Source organism: Gouania willdenowi, chromosome 13 (assembly GCF_900634775.1).
Source record: "Gouania willdenowi chromosome 13, fGouWil2.1, whole genome shotgun sequence".
NCBI lineage: Eukaryota > Metazoa > Chordata > Actinopteri > Blenniiformes > Gobiesocidae > Gouania > Gouania willdenowi.
The window spans coordinates 2,126,835-2,145,454 of NC_041056.1; the positions used below are offsets into that span (position 1 = coordinate 2,126,835).

General features: G+C 38.2%; 1 protein-coding gene across 1 annotated transcript; it reads right to left on the reverse strand.

The window, feature by feature from the left end:
* Nucleotides 1–2,274: 2,274 nt before the first annotated feature.
* LOC114474136 (transmembrane protein 87A) lies at nucleotides 2,275–16,952 on the reverse strand. The gene is made up of 25 exons (XM_028464191.1): nucleotides 16,730–16,952; nucleotides 16,587–16,659; nucleotides 12,358–12,449; nucleotides 12,050–12,175; nucleotides 11,923–11,979; nucleotides 11,354–11,416; nucleotides 11,197–11,253; nucleotides 10,757–10,807; nucleotides 10,508–10,570; nucleotides 10,357–10,419; nucleotides 10,172–10,234; nucleotides 9,914–10,061; nucleotides 9,309–9,370; nucleotides 9,041–9,224; nucleotides 8,865–8,964; nucleotides 7,436–7,529; nucleotides 7,250–7,327; nucleotides 6,047–6,155; nucleotides 5,916–5,974; nucleotides 5,339–5,442; nucleotides 5,187–5,263; nucleotides 5,017–5,078; nucleotides 4,013–4,065; nucleotides 3,911–3,941; nucleotides 2,275–2,802 (listed from the first exon to the last, which is right to left on the reverse strand). The coding sequence occupies exons 1-25, from the start codon at nucleotides 16,877–16,879 to the stop codon at nucleotides 2,761–2,763; spliced, it is 2,061 nt and encodes a 686-aa protein (XP_028319992.1). The 5' UTR covers nucleotides 16,880–16,952; the 3' UTR covers nucleotides 2,275–2,760.
* Nucleotides 16,953–18,620: the final 1,668 nt, after the last annotated feature.

Sequence of the window (18,620 nt, forward strand, 5' to 3'; positions counted from 1 at the left end):
ATTGTTTTCGTCCTTAGTGTTCTCACAAAAATCACGTTTACTTAAAGCTTGAATTGTGAATAAAATGAACAATAACACAAAAACTACTTTTATACTTCTTTTAATTAACAATTGGATTTATTTGAAAAATGACATTAAACAATAATTACTATTGTTTTTATAAATATGATAAATTACTGTACATAAAACTTACGTTTTCATATAAAAGTTCACCTTGTTATTAAAAATTATAACAATTATAGGGATTTTTTTTTTTTATTCCTTAGTGTTTGTGTTTGTACCAAAGTGTAGTTAAAATAATAAATGAAGACAAAAACTACACTTTTATACTTTTTTTATTCAACAACTTTGCGTATATTTACAGATAAACAAAGTTTAACAGAAAAAGAAAAAAGCAACAAACCCTGTGAGTGGAAACCAAACAAATAAAAACTCAGAGGATGGAGTGGAAATCAACGCGTTACAAAACATCAACAATCAGCGGAATAAATGCACACATCTATGTACGGAAGCCCTGAAGGGACATACACAACCTTTTTCATTCAATGAGTTCCATCTGAGCACAAAACGCGACTTTTACACACGCAAGTGAAGATTTTGCGCACTCGCATAGAAAAAATTACTTTTACGAGAGCGTAGAAACGTTATCTCGCAGAGTTAAAATACTTTAACGGGAGCGCGGGAAAAACTTTCACCAAAGACTTTTAACTCAACACGCAAATGTTCTAAGCGAGCAAAACATTAGGACACAAGACTTTTACACACGCAAGTGGAGATTTTACGCACTCTCATAGAACTGTTAACTTATACAAGAGCGCAGAAAAGTTATCTCTGCAAAGTTAAAACACTTTCATGGGAACGCAGGAAACACTTTCACCTAAGACTTAACTCGCCGCGTACAAGTTGTGATTGAGCGAGCAAAATATTTTGATGCATTAAACTTTTAGGCGAGCGTAGAAAAGTTCTACGAGTTTGCGTAACACTTGTAAACACTTTAACGTAAGCGTGTGAACATAAAACATTTGACCGTGCACGTGTGAAACCTTTAAGGTGTGTTCACACCCAACGCGACTTCAGCGACTATCGTGGCTTAAATTGCCCGTGATGAATCACTTGAGCATAGTCGCGCTTTTTTCTCGCTTCGTCACTTCATCAGTGAAGTGACAACCAGGGAAAGTAACGCAGAGAGAGACTTGTTGCCGACTGGATGTCACGACACAGCGTAGCTCGAAAAGGTGAAAATGTTCAACTTTAAGCAATTTCCAGCAACTCAGATCACGCGATTGAGTCGCCGCAATAGCGCAAGTCGCATCGCTTGATGTCACGTGATTTACATTGAATTTTAATGTAATCTAGTCACTGAAGTCATGTTGGTGTGAAAAAAAGCAACTCTGGTGACTAAATTACATTTAGAAATAATGTAAACGACTTCAAGCGACACAACTCACGCAATTCCAGCAACTCAACACGCAACTCAATCGCGCGATCTCACTGGAAGTGGAAAATTTTGAACTTATCAAGTGACTTTGAGTGACACTGTGTCGCGACATCCAGTCGACAACGAGTTTCTCTCTACATCACTTATGACGCAGGCAAAAAGCGCGACTATGTTCAAGCATCTTATCACGGATGATTTAAACAACTAAAGTCCCTGAAATCGCGTTCGGTGTCAGCGCACCTTTACACTGGCGTGTTTTACGTGCACCCATAGAACTTTTATACACGCACGACAAACATTTGCATTTTTTTTTTGTGAATTATTCATGCAAACAAACATTTTACCACAAGCTCAAAAAAACTATTTCAAGCAAGTTCATTAACACTTTAAATAAAACATGCTTTAAATAATTTCCTACATGCACGTAATCATTCTACGTCAGCGTATGAAAAAAACACGCGCAAGTGCGTGAAACATGAGTGCGTAAAACAGTTGCAAGTATAGAAAGTTTTAATGCACACGTTAAAGTGTTTTATGTGCACGTGTAGTTTACGCGAGGGTTTTCCGTGCGTATAGATCTTTTGTGCTTGTGCAAAACTTTTTAATAAATGTGTAGAAATTTTACACTCTAGGACAATTATCTACGCAAATGTATTCTGATGAGAGCGCTGAGACATAAATGTGTTTGTAAAAAGGAAAAAAAACTTTATAAATATAGAAATCCTTTCAAACATAGATTTTAAAAAAAAAAGATTCTAGTTTCATTTTTTAACCTTCAAATGACAATAAATCTCAAACAGGCAGAACAGCAGCCGTTCAGGAATCGAGTTAGCGAGCAGATTTAAACAAACTTTATTTCCCGTCACATTACAGATGCTTTTCAGGAAGAATTTCCTCGATGTCGGTTTGGTGTAACTTTAAGGCCTCGTTTACGAACTCAGGTCATGTGACCCAAACAGGCTCCGCCCCCAGTGAACCCACTGTGAAGGCACTGGAAAACCACGCAGTTTTGGCTTTTTATTTTCCACTAATACTTACAAATGATGAGGAGAAAAGTCACTTTGAATGACTTTTGCTGTTTTTTAAAGTGTTTTTTGTTATTTTTTAAACTGTTTTCCAGCAATTTTTAAAGTAGAAATTTCAGTTTTACAGAAAAGTGGGAAGTTTTTTGAGTAAAAAGCTGCTGCTGGTAAAGTTTCTGGGATCAGGAGAGTCTGTAAAGCTCCTCAGTTACATCTCAGAAAGGCAGGAGTGGGAGGAGCTTCAGGTTTGGCGTGTTTATGACATCATCATCGACCAATGAAATCAGCCACAGCAGCTCTTCACTCCATCTTCGACATCTCAAACTTGGTCACCATGATTTCCTGAAACAGAAAAAATCCTTGATCTCTCTATAACAAAAATCAGCAACTGGTGGCTCGGGGGCCACACGAGGCCCTTGGACTAATTTTTTTGCGGCCCCCAAATAAAGTAAATGCACAAAAGAAACATCTCAAAATTACAGAAACATTTTAAAAACTATTGTTGGGGTTTTTGTGTGTTTTTGCTGTTATTTTTGTTTACATTTGCTTTCATGTATGTTTTGTCATTCTTTGCATTTTTTTTTTAGTTTTTTTTTGTTTTCATTTTGTGTATTTGTGGCATTTTTGTTGACATGTTTTCTTTTGTCTTTTTTTGTGTATTTTTTGCTGCTGTTTTTCATATTTTTGTGGACATTTGTTTTATGTACATATTGTTTTGTTTACAAAGCTTATTTGTGTAGTTTTGCTGTTTTTGTTTTGTAGATTTTTAGTCATTTTGTGTATTCGTGTATTCCTTCTGTATGTGTGTGTTTTTGGAGTCATTTTTGTTGTGGTTTTGTGTATTTTATGAGTCATGTCTTTTTTGTGTATTTACACTTTTTTCTGTTATATTTTGTTTATTTGTTTTTATGTTTTCAAAGCCATTCTGTGAACTTATGCTGTTTTTTGTCCATTTTTCAGTCATTTTATTGACTTTGTAGTTTGTGTTTAGAGTAATTTTTCCTTCTGTATGTGAGTGTGTTATTTGGAGTCATTTTGAGTGTTTCTTTGGGGTGGGGGGTATGGGGGGGGGTCGCACACAGTCATACCACCAGTTTGCCCATGTCTGACAAACCCAGACATAATTTTTTTTTCATTTTTTTATTTTTATTGCCGACGTCATCATCTGCTGCAGAGGCAAACATCGCCCTCTGCGTCACTGCGGTTGCCATAACAACAACACTAAGGTAAATATGAGGCAGTGACGTCATCAGCTCCAATGTTTGGCCTGTTTGTGTTTATGTGTTTGTGGTTGTCGCCCCCTGAAGGTCACAGAGTAGCACTACACAGGGTAGTTAACATTTATATTAGATAAAACATCCAACCATCATCCATCCATCAGCCTCTATCCATTCAACCTTCATCATCATCCATCCCTCCATCCATCCATCCATCCATCCATCCATCGTACCTCATCAGAGTCCAGTAGGGGGGGCAGAGCGCTGTAACACAAAGTTGATGTTATTTCTCTCCTTCTTCATTTCTAAGTTTTTTCTCTGAATGTTTCACTCACATGTCGGCCATAGACGACGGGATGTTTTCCTCCACCCATTTCAGATCTTCATCCTGAAACACATCATCATCATCATCATCAGATGTGAGGACGTGGAAAGGGAAACTGGTGACTCGTCAATGCTGTCACCAGAGCTGGGGTAAATTACATTTTTCAATTACATCGTCAATTGTCCATGTTCAATTCCCCTGAAAGTCAATTACAATTACGTTCTAAATTACAAAGGTTCAATTACAATGCATCACAATTACTGAGCCTTTAATAAATATTCTTAATACATGTAACCTTCCTCTTGTGTTAGCTTTCTGTTAGCATCTCCAATGCTAACGAGTCACTTAGAGGAACAAAAAATTCAACTGAATTTTTGATTTTGTATTTTTTTTTTCCCCAAATAAAACTTAAACTACATAAAATGATTAGTTCAAGTTTTATTAATTAATTATGGATGTTAATTTTGATTTATCCATTTTTCAAACTTGTCTTTTTTTCCATCTTTTCCCACATTGTCTTTTTCATTAAATGCTCGAATCACAAATATAAAATATAATGTAATATAAAAGAAAATATTAAATAAATTACACAGTGGAAAAAATACTTTTTTGTAATTACATATTTATATAAACAATTTCATTTTCGTTATCTATCATCTAATTAGTTTCTCATCTATTGGTTACCTCGTTAGGCTTCCTAATTAATGACATAATATTGGTATTAATATTTATGGTGTGGGCGTCACGATACCCATAAATTAATACTTTTTTTATTGATCCTAATGAGAAGTGACAGGTAGTGGGAAAAGTTGATAATAATTATTAACTACGTACTGTAACATGGTTCACCAGGTTTGTGTTTAATTCAATTGTAAATGTTTTTATAGAATATTCTTCAATTACAAAGTCAATTATCTAAACTCAAGCACAATTAAAAGATGACCAATTTTTCCCAAATACAATTATAATCATAAATAGGTCATAATTGTAATTAATTATCATTGTCACACTCACCGCTTTGTTGGCTCGGGTAGAGCCGTTAGCGTCGCTCTTTGTCCCCCTCATCTTCATCCCCTCTGACACACACACACACACGCACGCACACACACACACACACACGCACATTATTTAATTTATTTAAAGCAATTTCCTCATTGCTTTAAATGAAATTAAACATTTCTCACCAAACGCTTCGTTCATCATTGGCTCTTTCTCCTCGTCATCGTCGCTCTCTTCATCGAACAGAGGACTGAAGGCGTACCTGTCACACACACACACACACACATAGTGTTCACACACAGAGACACACTTACGTACACACACACAGTCAGCTGACCTCTGGTTGTTCGCCGATGGTCGCCATAGAAACATGATGACCATCAGGATGATGGAGAAGAGGAACGGCCAGAAGGCGTCGTTTATCCACAGCTCCCTCCAGTCCTACGCACACAATAAACGCACAAACACACAATAAACACACATTAAAAATACAATAAACGCATAATAAACACACAATTAACGCACAATAAACACACATTAAAAATACAATAAACGCTCAATAAACACAAAATGAACACAATAAAAACACACAAAATTATATAATATATACATATTTATATCGTATAAAATTATTTCCTTAATTTCACTTACAAATGTGTTAAATATTAAAAAAATATTTGATTAACTAATTATTCTAAAAATCATAAAATTTTAAAATTTGTATTTTACTGTAAAATATAAACGCTCAAAAATATTGTAAGATCAAAAAATTATATATATGCATAATTAATACATTTGAATGAATTTCACATTTTAGATCATTATTTTCAGTTCCAATAATTTTTAAATAATGTTTTTTTATTTCTAGGTTAATCACACAGAGGACGGTAATAAATGTTTTCCCTGTGACTCACGGGCAAACACGTGGACATCCGGAAGGTTTTGGACGTCCAGACGGAGAAAATGACGGACGCTGAAACACAAAAACATGAGGCCTTAGAATGGAGAGGATGAAGTGAGGAAGAGGAAGAGGAGGAGTTTGTACCGATGACGGCAAAGATGAGCGTGTTGGTGAAGTGTCTGTAGAGCGAGAGTTTCACCACGTTCCTCCTCAGCCTCAGAAGCTTCATCGTCTGAGCCAAACTCACAAAGATGTGACGACGAGTCAAGGAGAAAAACAGAGAATCATCCATCCATCCATCCAATCATTCATTCATCCATCCATCCATTCAATCATTCATTTATCCATCCACCCATTCATTTATTCATCCATCCATCCATCCATCCATCCATCCATTCATCTAATCATTCATTTATTCATCCATCCACCCATTCATTTATTCATCCAACCTTCCATCCATTCATTTATTCATCCAATCCATCCATTCATCCATCCATACAATCATTTATTTATTCATCCATCCAATCATTCATTTGTTCATCCATCCATCCACCATCAGAATAAAACATAGACAGGCTGAGGGACGTGCCGCAGATATCCAACAGCAGAGGGCGGAGTCTAGCACGGCCAATGGAACAGCAGCAAGAAGCACCGCGTCATGGTTAGCCTGAAGAAGAAGAAGAAATGAGGAGGAGGAGGAAGATGAGAAAGAAGAAGAAGAAGTCATCACATGACTGAGAATTAGTGTCATTTCCCTGAAGAAGAAGAAAATTTGAAGAAAAAACAAAGAAAAAAAACCTGAGAACAGCAAAAACAGTCGGAAAGAAGGAAGGGTGGAAGGAAATATGAAAGGAAAGAAAAAGGTACTGAGAGAAGACTGAACGCATCAAAGAAAGTCACGACTGTCAAGAAAAAGGAAACATGAAAGAAAGGAAAGAAAAAAGAGGAAGATATTGACAGCGAGAAAAGAGAGAAAGCAGCCGGAAGGAGAGAAGAAAGAGGAAAGAAATGCAGAAGGAAGGAAGAAGAGAAGAGATTGAACGCACCAAACACTGTGCAGAAAAAGGAAACATGGAAGGAAGGAAGGAAAGAAACCTGAAAAGAAGAAGGAACAGCATAAGCTACAACACAGAGTTTGTTGAACTGCTGCAGGAAAAAACTCACTCACATGTCCTGTCCCTCACAGACACAGACTGTAGTGGGTCACATGATGAATAAAGTGAAACATCCAAACACAAAAATGAAGAAAAGAAGGAATGAAGTCGGACGAGGAGGAAGTAGAAGTAAAGGAAGTAGAAGAAGAGGAAGTAGCTTGTTTCCACGTTAGCGTTAGATGTGAAAGGATATCCACCAGGCTACGCAGGAGTCGATGAAGGCCAGAAAGATGTCGCACAGAATGAGCGTACGGCCGTCGTCCCCACGGTCCTAGAGGGAGACACACGTTAGACACGGTGTTGCGCACATGTTGGCGACTGGTTTAGAACGTGAGCAGACGTGGAGTGAGAAGAGGAGCAGATAAAAGCAATGACTCACGGTGTTGACTCTCAGAGTTCCCTCCACCATGGACAGGATCAGGTAGAGCAAGGCCACGCCCACCACTCTGTGCAGCAGGGCTCCCAGACGAGGCCTGGAACACAAGCACTGTCACCAATCTGCACGGTCACCAATCTGCACGGTCACCAATCTGCACAGTCACCAATCTGCACTGTCACCAATCTGCACGGTCACCAATCTGCACAGTCACCAACTCATTCATGACAGTTCTGTTTTCTAAAAACGTACAGTTCGACAGGCGATCACGTTATCTAGTGACACTAAGGACTGATGATGTAGAAACTAAAGTTTAATCGTCTACAGCAGCGGTTCTCAACCTTGGGGTCAGGACCTCATTTGGGGACGCAAGACACTGGGAGGGGGTTGCCAGATTAGGAAACAAAGAATATTTTTTGAACAACTTCAGGCCATTTTTGCCATTTTATATTTATTTTTGCCAATTTAACCACATTCACCAGTGGTCATGCCCATTATTTGCCAGTTTAAACTAATTGTTCCAATATCAACACTTCGAACCCTTTTTACCACTTTGTCTGCCCGTTTAGTTTCCTCTCGTGGAATAAAACAACTTGATTCTAGGGATGTAACAATTAATCGTAAGGCAGTTAAAAATCGATTCATAGGTATCACGATTGACATTGATACTTTGAAAATTAAATCGCAGTACTTTTTTTTTTAAAACAGCAGAGGGCGCTCTGTATTTATCACTTCTCTTGTTCAGCAGTGTACCGGCGGGCGAAATCTGCAACTATTTTCTTTTTGGCCGCCTTCTACTCTTACATGTTAATGTTACATGTTCATAAATGATTCATTACCCCTTTAGCACCGAAAGAGTATCTGTAATATTACGTGAATATCTGTAAAAGTCACATTTTTCTATTAGCTCTGTCTGCTAGCATAGCATCTCTTCTTCACTGCTAGATTAGCTGCATGCCAACCGACCACTGGGTTAACAGCACCCTCTGCTGGTCCAAACAAATATCTGACGTAAATCAGTGCAATGACGGGGTTTTTTCTTTAAAAGTCCAATTGTTAAGGCACAAAATACATTTTCAGTTGCACTTTAAAAAAAAAAAGAATTATTATGCAGTTTTACATTGTTTACTATAGAACCAGAATTTAAATTAATAAGCTTCTTCTTCATTTGTATTATTCCTTTATTTATTTCATTCAAGATTTATTTTTAGTTAAATTGCATTGTTTTGAATAGTTTATCAAGGGATTATTTTGACAATTAAAAATAAAAGGAAAATAATACAGTATTTTCTATTTTTTCCCCCCAAAAAAATAAAGGAATATTTTTCAGTCATCATTTGTCTACATTCCCATTTTGTAAAATAAATCGTGAGAGAATCGTATCGTGAACCCAGTATCGTTACATCCCTACTTGATTCCGTCAGAGACTCACTTTACGATTCCGTATCCCAGACTAGCGATGATGACCAACACCCGAGCCAGAGTTCTCTTCACCGCTGAGAGCAGCTCACCAAACACCACTGCCCCCTGGACTGCAGGAGGACACGTGCTAAGCGTTAACGTCAGCATTATTCCCACAGAGGAGGACAGCCGTACGGTTGTTCCTACCTGACATGCCGTCGTACTGGATGCGCTGGAACTCTGCGTAATAAACAGCTTTTTCCAGCATTCCCAGGAAGATGACCCCCCCGATCCAGAACTGGATCCTGAGCAGATCCCTCCAGTAGCAGGAGGACAGCAGCAGCCACAGCACGGCCATCAGCACGTACACGATGCACATCACCATGTAGAACTGCAGCACACACCATGACTCAGCGTTTATACACAGGGCTTATACTCTGTGTGTGTGTGTGTGTGTGTGTGTGTGTGTACGTACCACACTCAGGGGCCACTCGGTGGCTGAGATGTAGTCATGGGGGCCCTTCATGCTCACCTGGACTGGAAAATATTTACAATATATTTCATTACATGTGATAATCCCACAGGCTGTCGCACCAAAAATAAGGTGGTAGCAACCCCAGGAACAAGGTGGAAAATAATCATAATAATAACCAAAATAATAGTAGAAAATAATAAAATAACAACAATAATATTCGTAATAATCTTAATAAAATGACAAATAATCCTACGAGTCATTGTAACAAAAAAAATCAAGTGGTAAAAACCTCAAGAATAACAACAACTACAATTGTAACTAAAATCCTAATAATAAAATTTACAGTAAAAAATACTAAAATAACAATAATAATCATAATAAAAATACCAATAAGATGAATAATCTTACTAGTCATTGCACTAAAAACTAAGGTAGTCACAACCCCAGGAATAAGGTGAAAAACAATATAATAATAACAATGTTAACAATGTAAGTAATATTGATGATAATGGGAAATATCATTTAATTATACATATGATAATTACTATAAAATAATAATCCATAATCCATTAATATAATAATTATTATTAATGATGTGTACTAACACTGCAGACTCCACGGCGCCACCTCCACTGATGGTTTTTTGCTCTTGGCTCCGACTTCACTGACGTGGAGGATAAACATGTACGGACCGTCGTCCCAACTCTGAGCCACCGCGTCCACATGGGGGCTCAACACCACAGCCCCCGCCCCCTGAACGACCAATCACAGCAGGTTTAACATCAGACATGTGAGCTAAACATGTGTGTAGAAAGTAAACAATTCCAGTACAGGAGAGGGATTCAAACCAACAACCTGCTCACCTTCACAGGAGGAGAAACATCTTTTCCTTTTTCTGCTGATGGCGATTTATCCTTCACCTCAGTCTGATACACGCACGCACACGCAAACACACACATGCACACACATGCACACACACACACAACGTGAGCTTGTGTGTGCACACCATCCTGTTAAAGGAAGGAATTCAAACCAACAACCTGCTCACCTTCTCATGAGGAGGGTCATCTTTTCCTTTTTCTGCTGATGGCGATTTATCCTTCACCTCAGTCTGATGATACACACACACACACAACGTGAGCTTGTGTGTGTAAACCATCCCAGTACAGGAGAGGGATTCAAACAAACAACCTGCTCACCTTCACAGGAGGAGAAACATCTTTTCCTTTTTCTGCTGATGGCAATTTATCCTTCACCTCAGTCTGATGATACACACACACACACACACACACACACGCACACACAGCACACGCACAAACAGAAATGTACGCGCAAAAGCACACGCACAAGGACACAAACAGGCACATGAACGCACAGACACACAAAGTGAGCTTGTGTGTGCACACCATCCTGTTAAAGGAGGGGATTCAAACCAACAACCTGCTCACCTTCACATGAGGAGGGTCATCTTTTCCTTTTTCTGCTGATGGCGATTTATCCTTCACACACACACACACACACGCACACGCACACGCACATAGCGCACACACGCGCACACGCACACAGCGCACACACACACACACACACACACACACACACACACACACACACACAGCGCACACACAGCGCACACACACAGCGCGCGCACACACACACACACACCTTTATTTAATCAATAGTTAAACAATTTATTAAAAAAAATCACAAAGCGAATGCACAATTCTAAGATTATTCAAATAAATATATATGTAGAATTAATTCATTTAAGCTTTATTTTTAAAATGGAATGAACTGGAGTATTCTGCTTTTTATTTCCTGTTAGAAATTAGAGTTTAATCACATAAAGGAAAACTGATCCATTAACCCGTAAAAACATTTTATGACTCACTTTGGGTTCGTCTCTCCTCCTCCTGCCGCTTCCCTCAGACTTCTTCTCTGTGACGGGCTGAGGAACACACACACACGCACAGTCACACACACACAGGCACACGTAGCGCGAGCTCTTGTGTGTAAAGGATGGGAATTCAAACCAACAACCTGCTCACCTTCACAGGAGGAGGAACATCTTCTACTTTTTCTGCTGGCGGAGATTGATCCTTCACCTCAGTCTGATGACACACACACACACACACACACACACACACACACACACACACACACACACACACACACACACACACACACACACACACACACACACACACACACACACACACACACATACAACTAATATCTTAGGGCCTGTACTACAAAGCTAGATAATTATATCTAGGATTTATCTCCGTTAGCTTCACCTAACCAAACATTGTTCATCAGACAGAAGCTGTCCTATGAATCTAGATATCAACTCGCTAGGTTAACCAGTTGATTTCAGGCTGGCTACGTGTGCACTCTAGTGACAGTGGAGGAGATTACAGCAACATTTTTTGTTATTGTTTGTTGTGCTTTTGTTCTGCTGCACACAATGCTATGGGGAAATAGCCTTAGCACAGTTAGCATTAGCATCAGTAGCTAACGTGGCGTGATGAATGATGGAGTTCACACTGAGGGGAGCACACTGTTGTTTATTGTTGTTTGTTTTGCTGTGTAAAGGTAAACAAATCCACACTCTCACCTGTTTGCTGTCGATTTCTTTCAGAGGAATTATTGGATCAAAGTTTTCCACGTTCAACTGAAACACAACAAACCAGTTCAACCACAACACCTTAGTGTGTGTGTGTGTGTGTGTGTGTTTCTCTCACTGTGGTAGGGTTCATGTTCTGCTGGCAGCTGATTGGCTGATACTGATGGAAAGCATAGAATCCATTTCCTCCTCCAGATTGAACCGATGTTGAGTAGTAGCTGTAGTAGGTTTCAGCCACCGTGTCCTGAACGTCAACAAACATCACAGCGATCACATTGTTCCAGTTTATCCCATTTTTTCTAAACGTAGAGTAGTGTGATTGATCAGCTCTACGTAGAGTAGTGTGATTGATCAGCGCTACGTAGAGTAGTGTGTGTGATCAGCTCTATGTAGAGTACAGAGTAGTGTGTTTGACGAGCATCTCACGTTCAGGTTGAAGAATTCTTTGTAGCAGTGAGAGCTCCTCAGATACCAGGAGATGTTGAGCTGCACCGGAGAGCTACAATCTTCTGCTAGCACTACACACACACACACACACACACACACACACACACACACACACACACACACAGAAACATGAGAACATGTCACTGTATCTAATCTCGGGGTCACATGATCAACATTTATGTCAGCATTAGAATAACAACCAATCAGAGCATTAACAGGAAACGTGTGTGTGTTTTTTAGTCTTTTGTTGAGTTCCTGTAATTTTGTGTGTTTCTGTGAATTATTGGAGTCATTTTGTGAATTTTTTTTGTCCCTTTATATTATTATATTTTTGTCATTCTGTGTATTTATTTTTTTTGTTGTTGTTTAGCGTTTTGGAACTGTTTTGTTCATTTCTTTATTATTTTTGTGTATATTTGTCATTGTCTGATGTGTTTTTGGAGTAAAGTTGTGTTTTTTCTTGTACTTTAGTGTAATCTTATGGTATTTTTGCTGTTTAGTGAGTAATTAGAGTCATTTGTGTGTTTTTGTGTTCTATTGTGTTAAAAAGCACAAACGTCAGTTCCCCTCCGCTCCACACGGTGGATCACAGTTTAAATCAGTCATTTTCTTCTTCTTTCTTGGCTCAACCAATCATTGCTTCCACTGTAAATCCAGCCCTGAGTGGGCGGGACTTCCTGTTCACCTGCAGCTGAATTGTTTGGTGGTGTGTGCCATGTGTCCTTTCATTGTAAGTAAAGTTTCATTTATCAATGAGGAGCTGAGTTAATGGTTCTTGTTTGAAGTGGTTTGTAATGAATGTTTTGATCTGGTTAATTTGACTTTACAAGATATTATTTGAATTATTAACATTTAACTTATAAAATCCCTCCAGTTTGTCCAGAACTGAACAGGAAATGAGATTAATAGCTTCTCTGTAACCCTAAAGTCATAAAGAAACAACATGATTTAAATCAGTGGTTCTCAAACTGTTGAGGTTCTAGTCCCCCTTTCTGTTTTTTCTGAATCCAGTCCCCTATTTGTCCGACTACAACATTTAGCGTAAGAAACTATTTAAAAATATCTATAGATCATAATGATGGAATGAATTAATGGTAACATATTTTAAATAATCTCATGTTGTAAATAAGTGGAAATAAACAGTATTTATTGCAGTGGTGATACTGGACTCAAAACACCCTCACTTTGGTGTTGTTGTTGTTCTTGTGTACACTAGTTATAATCACTACTCATGTTGTTCGTGAACGGATCAAATTTGGTAGCTATAATCTATGGTTGTGTACGCATCGACGCTCGGAGCCCGAAAAACCAAAACAAAAGTCGATTTCTCATTTATTGCGAGTCAAATATTACGACGGTTGTGGTACCGAATAATTGGCACATACCAATAGATAAATGGGGCCCATTACTCAATATTTTTCTTATTGTATTTTTCACATTTTCGTGGACGTGTTTTCTACTACTGGGCATGTTGACCAGCTCCTGTTCCTACATAAAAACCTTAAATTGTGCCACTTTTGCACCTCCACTCCGGTAGATGGCGCCGTGGAGCCACTTGGCTGTGCGGCTCAGCAACATTTCTGTAGTAGTGACTCAAACATGGCTAACAAAATACCAACGCCTTCATGGTACAAAGCTGACGTCTGGAAGTAGTTTGGTTTCCAACTTAAAGGAAGTAAAAATGAGCTCGATAAGGACAACGCCGTCTGCAAGATTTGCTTCGCTACCGTGAAATATTGTGGGAACACGACTAAAGGCAGGCACACACTGTGCGATTTTTTTGGCCCATTTTGAGCCAATTTTCGACTCGTGCAACTATTGTGGGATAGTGCGAGTCTCTGCTAGATCATGCATCGTGTAATATACATGGAGTCACGAGAAGCGATTAACACCACACGACCAGCTCCCGATCACCAATCGTATGGTTGTAAATAACTCAAACATGTTTGAAATCCAGTTGCTCCTCGTGAGGGTATCGCACAGTTGAAGCAGTGCCACGGACCGGCTTACCGTAAACTCTCACACTGCACATGCACAATCACTGAAGTACCACTGTAAAATTGACGGACTGTACTGCCCACGTCTGTCCAACCTGGTCCATCACATCACCATCTTTTCTTTTTTAAAGCTCTTTTTGCTGAGATTTGCGAGTGTCTCTCCACTTCTGGGTTTTTCTTCTTAGTCTGTTTTAATGGCGACGCTTCAGTGTTCTTCTTCTTCTAATTTGTACCTTGCATTTCCGGAAACAAGACCCCGACATGTCGTGTATGAACGTACAGTCTGAGCAGTCACATCGTGTCAGAGTGTCGGTCCGTACAGTGTGAGAACATGAATCGTGAGCTGAGAACATTCGGGCTCTGCACAAGTCACACAGTTTGAGCTGGAGCTGAGAACAACGATGGAAAAAAATCAGTGTATCCCAGCCTTAACTTATGAGCTCACCTAGCAAGACATCATGCCGAGAAACAGCCGTATCTCTACGTTTAATTATATTAACTGGGTAAAATATTGCAATAATATCGTATTGTGACTAGGGATGTAACGATTCACTCAACTCCCGATACGATTCGATACTGGGTTCACGATACGATTCTCTCTCAATTTATTTTACAAAATGGGACTGTAAACAAATGATGACTGAAAAATATTCCTTTTTTTGGGGGGGAAATGCTGTACTATTTTCCTTTTATATTTCATTGGCAAAAGAATCCCTTAATTAAGTATTCAAAACAACTCAATTTAACTAAAAATAAGAAGCCTATTAATTTAAATTCTGATTCTATAGTAAACAATGCAAAACTGCATAATAGTTATTTTTCTTTTTAAAAGTGCATATTACGTGACTTTTACAGATACTCACGCAATATTACAGATATTATTTCGGTGCTAAAGGGGTAAGGAACCATTTATGAACATGTTTAAGAGTAGAATGCTGTCAGAAAGAAAGTAGTAGCAGATTCTGACCGCTGCCTACACTTTTGGACGAGAAGGATAAATGTATAGCGCCCTCCGCTGTTTAAAGAAGTACTGCGATTCAATTTTCAGAATATCGATGTGAACCGTGATACCTATGAATTGATTTTTATCTGCCTTTACGATTAATCGCTGCGTCCCTAATTGTGACCCAAGTATTGCAACATTCTTGCCAATACTTACCCCTAATCTAGACTACGCCTCACCATGCACAACTCTTTAGTTGCTCTAAAGTTCTTATCACCAGAACCCGTTAGGCATGTTAGCAACATCTTAAATATATATTATTATGAGTAGTTGTTCAAGACCACATGCACTTTGTATTATTTATTTATTTTATCGTGATCACAATATCTCATGTTGAAAATACAACTATTATAAGTGCTTTTTTATTTTTGTCCTGTCATTGTTTTACTTCCTTTTACAACAGGGTCACTTTCACAAGTGTGAGAATGTAAAAATATGTTTCAAAACAATAACCGTGATTAGTCGACGAATCAAAAAAAAAATTGATTAGTCGACTACAAAAATAATGGTTAGTTGCAGCTGTAAATATTTAGTATTTGGGATATATCGTATCATGGGTCGTTATGAGTCATTTTGGACTTGTTTAATTTGGTGCATATCTGAAGTGTTTTTGGAGTAATAGTGTATTTTTGTTGTACTTTTTGAGCAGCTTGTTGCAATTTTGAGTAAATGTGTTTTTCTGTTTTGTGTTTTTAGCGTCCTGCTTCGATATTGATATCGGTCCGATATCGGCCAGGAAACTGATATCAGATTATACGGGACTGCATCTAAAATCTCCGATACAAGCGCTCCTATAAGTTTTTGTTTTTTGGCCCCGCCCTCAGTTGTTCCCACCATATACTGACAGTTAAAAATAACTGAAGTGAACTTGAATTGTTGATTGTTCTTTTTTTTTTTTTTTTCAAGTGAAACATCACTTGATCAAGCCTTTTCGAACATTCCACACCACAAAATAAGTAATAAAAGTATCGTGCGGGTATCGTTATCGGTTAATACTCAAGGCTGTAATATCGGTATCGTATCGGAAGTGAAAAAGTTGTATCGGGACATCCCTCTTTTAGAGTCTTTGACTTTTGGTATTAAACATGCTTTTATTCAATGTTTTGCACGGGAGCTGTCGTTAGTGTGTGACGTCACAAAACCTTCCAGAACATGTTTTCTGGTCAGGTGGAAAGGTCAAAGGTCAGAGTGAGGATGGAGGCTTGTACCTTTGAGTTGGATGAAGGTGTTGTTGAAAAGTGTCTTCGGGAAGAAAAAGAGAGATTTCTGCTTCAGAGTTTCCTACAAAAAAACACACAATGTCAACACATCAGATGATGTTACACACACACACACGCGCGCGCACACTCACGCTGTTGACGGACACGGTCCACTTCCCTGGTTCTGACACCGACTCCACAGACCAGCTCAGGCCGAGCAGCAGCAACACCAACACCGGACACTTTATACCCGTCACACCGGTACCAGTACCGGTACCAGGACCGGGGGCAGACCGACACATTTAGGCACCGGGAAGTGAACCAACTCACGCACACACTGAGAACAAGCGCTTCCTGTTCCTGGTGACGTCACGGGAAAACCTGCTGCTGACTGGTTTGAGGACCGTGGGACGTTTGAACTCCGAATAAAAAAAACGTTATAATCATTCTTATTATTATTTGCATTTTTATAATTATATTTTTCTTTTTATTATTAGCATATTATCTTCCATTATTGTTCTTCTATTTTATTAGCATTTTTATGATTCGCATTTTTATGATATTTTGGTTTTTGTAACTGTAATGTGTGCACTTGTATTTAATACTTATTTAATTAACAAGTCTTTTGCTTAATTAAATACGTTTTTTTTCGTCTGTATTTCTTTTAGTGTTTATTCTTTTTATTTGTCATATTTTTCTGAGCAGCTGTAACACAAGTCATTTCCCCCTGGGTTAAATAAAGTACTTCTAATTATAATTATTTTATTTTTTTAAGTTAGTATTAATTTTTTTTTTTTTATTAAGCTCCCAAATCAGGTAGTTGGTTTTGCCCAACGTGTCGTAAGCTGTCACATTTAAAAAGAGAGAAAAAGGCACTCTTCAAGCAGGTGAATGTTTAAGTATTGTTAAAAAAGTGACACTCACACTCTAAGAACTTGTACATTTGTTAAACTGTGTTGCAAAGTACTTTGTTTTGCTATGTGTTCTGTATATTTCTATGTCTCATGAGAAAGCTGAATGTGTGATTACAAAGTGTTCTGTACAATTCTAAATGTGTCGCATTAAAGCTCATATGTTTACAATTCAAGGTCAGTCCATCCAATGTACTAGTGCTTAATGAGTCAAGTATTTAAATGATCTAAGCTGAATTATAAGGAAAAATATATATTTATATATATATTTCTGTTTAAGTTTCCTGTACCATTGACTGACAGGTGCTCAGTTTTACAAAGTAATTTATTTGATGCATTACTAAAGAGTGTGTGAATGTGTTCACGGCACTAAGTCTCTAGTGAAGCTGAATGTGAGAAATAAGTAAACAGAGGGGAATAATTAATGAAATTACACTGCTGCGTTTATTTCAGTAATACATTTGTCATAACAATATATCAATGTCATAACAAGAGACAGTCCTCACATTATCTATATCTACATGCAATCTAATGTTTGTAAAGTACACGAGGCAATTTATTAGTTTACAGGTGCATCATAGATGTATGTCGAGTACACTAAAACGTGTAACAATTGATCTCTGCTAAATTTTAAGTGGGAACTGTGTACTTACATTTATTTGAAATCACACTAAATATTCAAAAAATATTTAAATCCTAAATTCTGTGAAAAATACATACAATTCTTGACTTTTTCTCTTCATTAGTCCTTTTCTACATTCATGGTAGAATTGTTCATTTTAAAGACCATGTCTAGTGGTGTCTTCTTGTCCCTCGGTACACGTGACGTCTCTATAGGCAAAGTTGACTGTAAAATTGAGTACTTCCTTCGAACTAATCCAATCATTTGTTCAACATGTATTCTGACATTCGCAACCTTCCTCGTCTCTTCAATTTCTAATGCAGAGAGTTGACTTTTACCATGTGTAAAGGCAGGTATTGCTAGTTTAGCACAGTAGAAACCAACACTGACTGCAATGTCAAATCCTGGATCTGTTTGCATTAAATCTCCAGGAAGCAAATGTGTTAATATTGAACAGTTTTCCGAAATATGCTCGTCATGAATGAATTCACTCCTTGTGGCGTGACACCT

Coding starts and splice junctions, on each gene's coding strand:
- LOC114474136 (XM_028464191.1), bottom strand. CDS start 16,879: ATGTGTCGGTCTGCCCCCGGTCCTGGTACCGGTACTGGTACCGGTGTG. Junction 10,808..11,196: donor GGAGGAGAGACGAACCCAAA/GTGAGTCATAAA, acceptor GTGTGTGTGAAG/GATAAATCGCCATCAGCAGA. Junction 5,975..6,046: donor GCTCATCTTTGCCGTCATCG/GTACAAACTCCT, acceptor TTTGTGTTTCAG/CGTCCGTCATTTTCTCCGTC.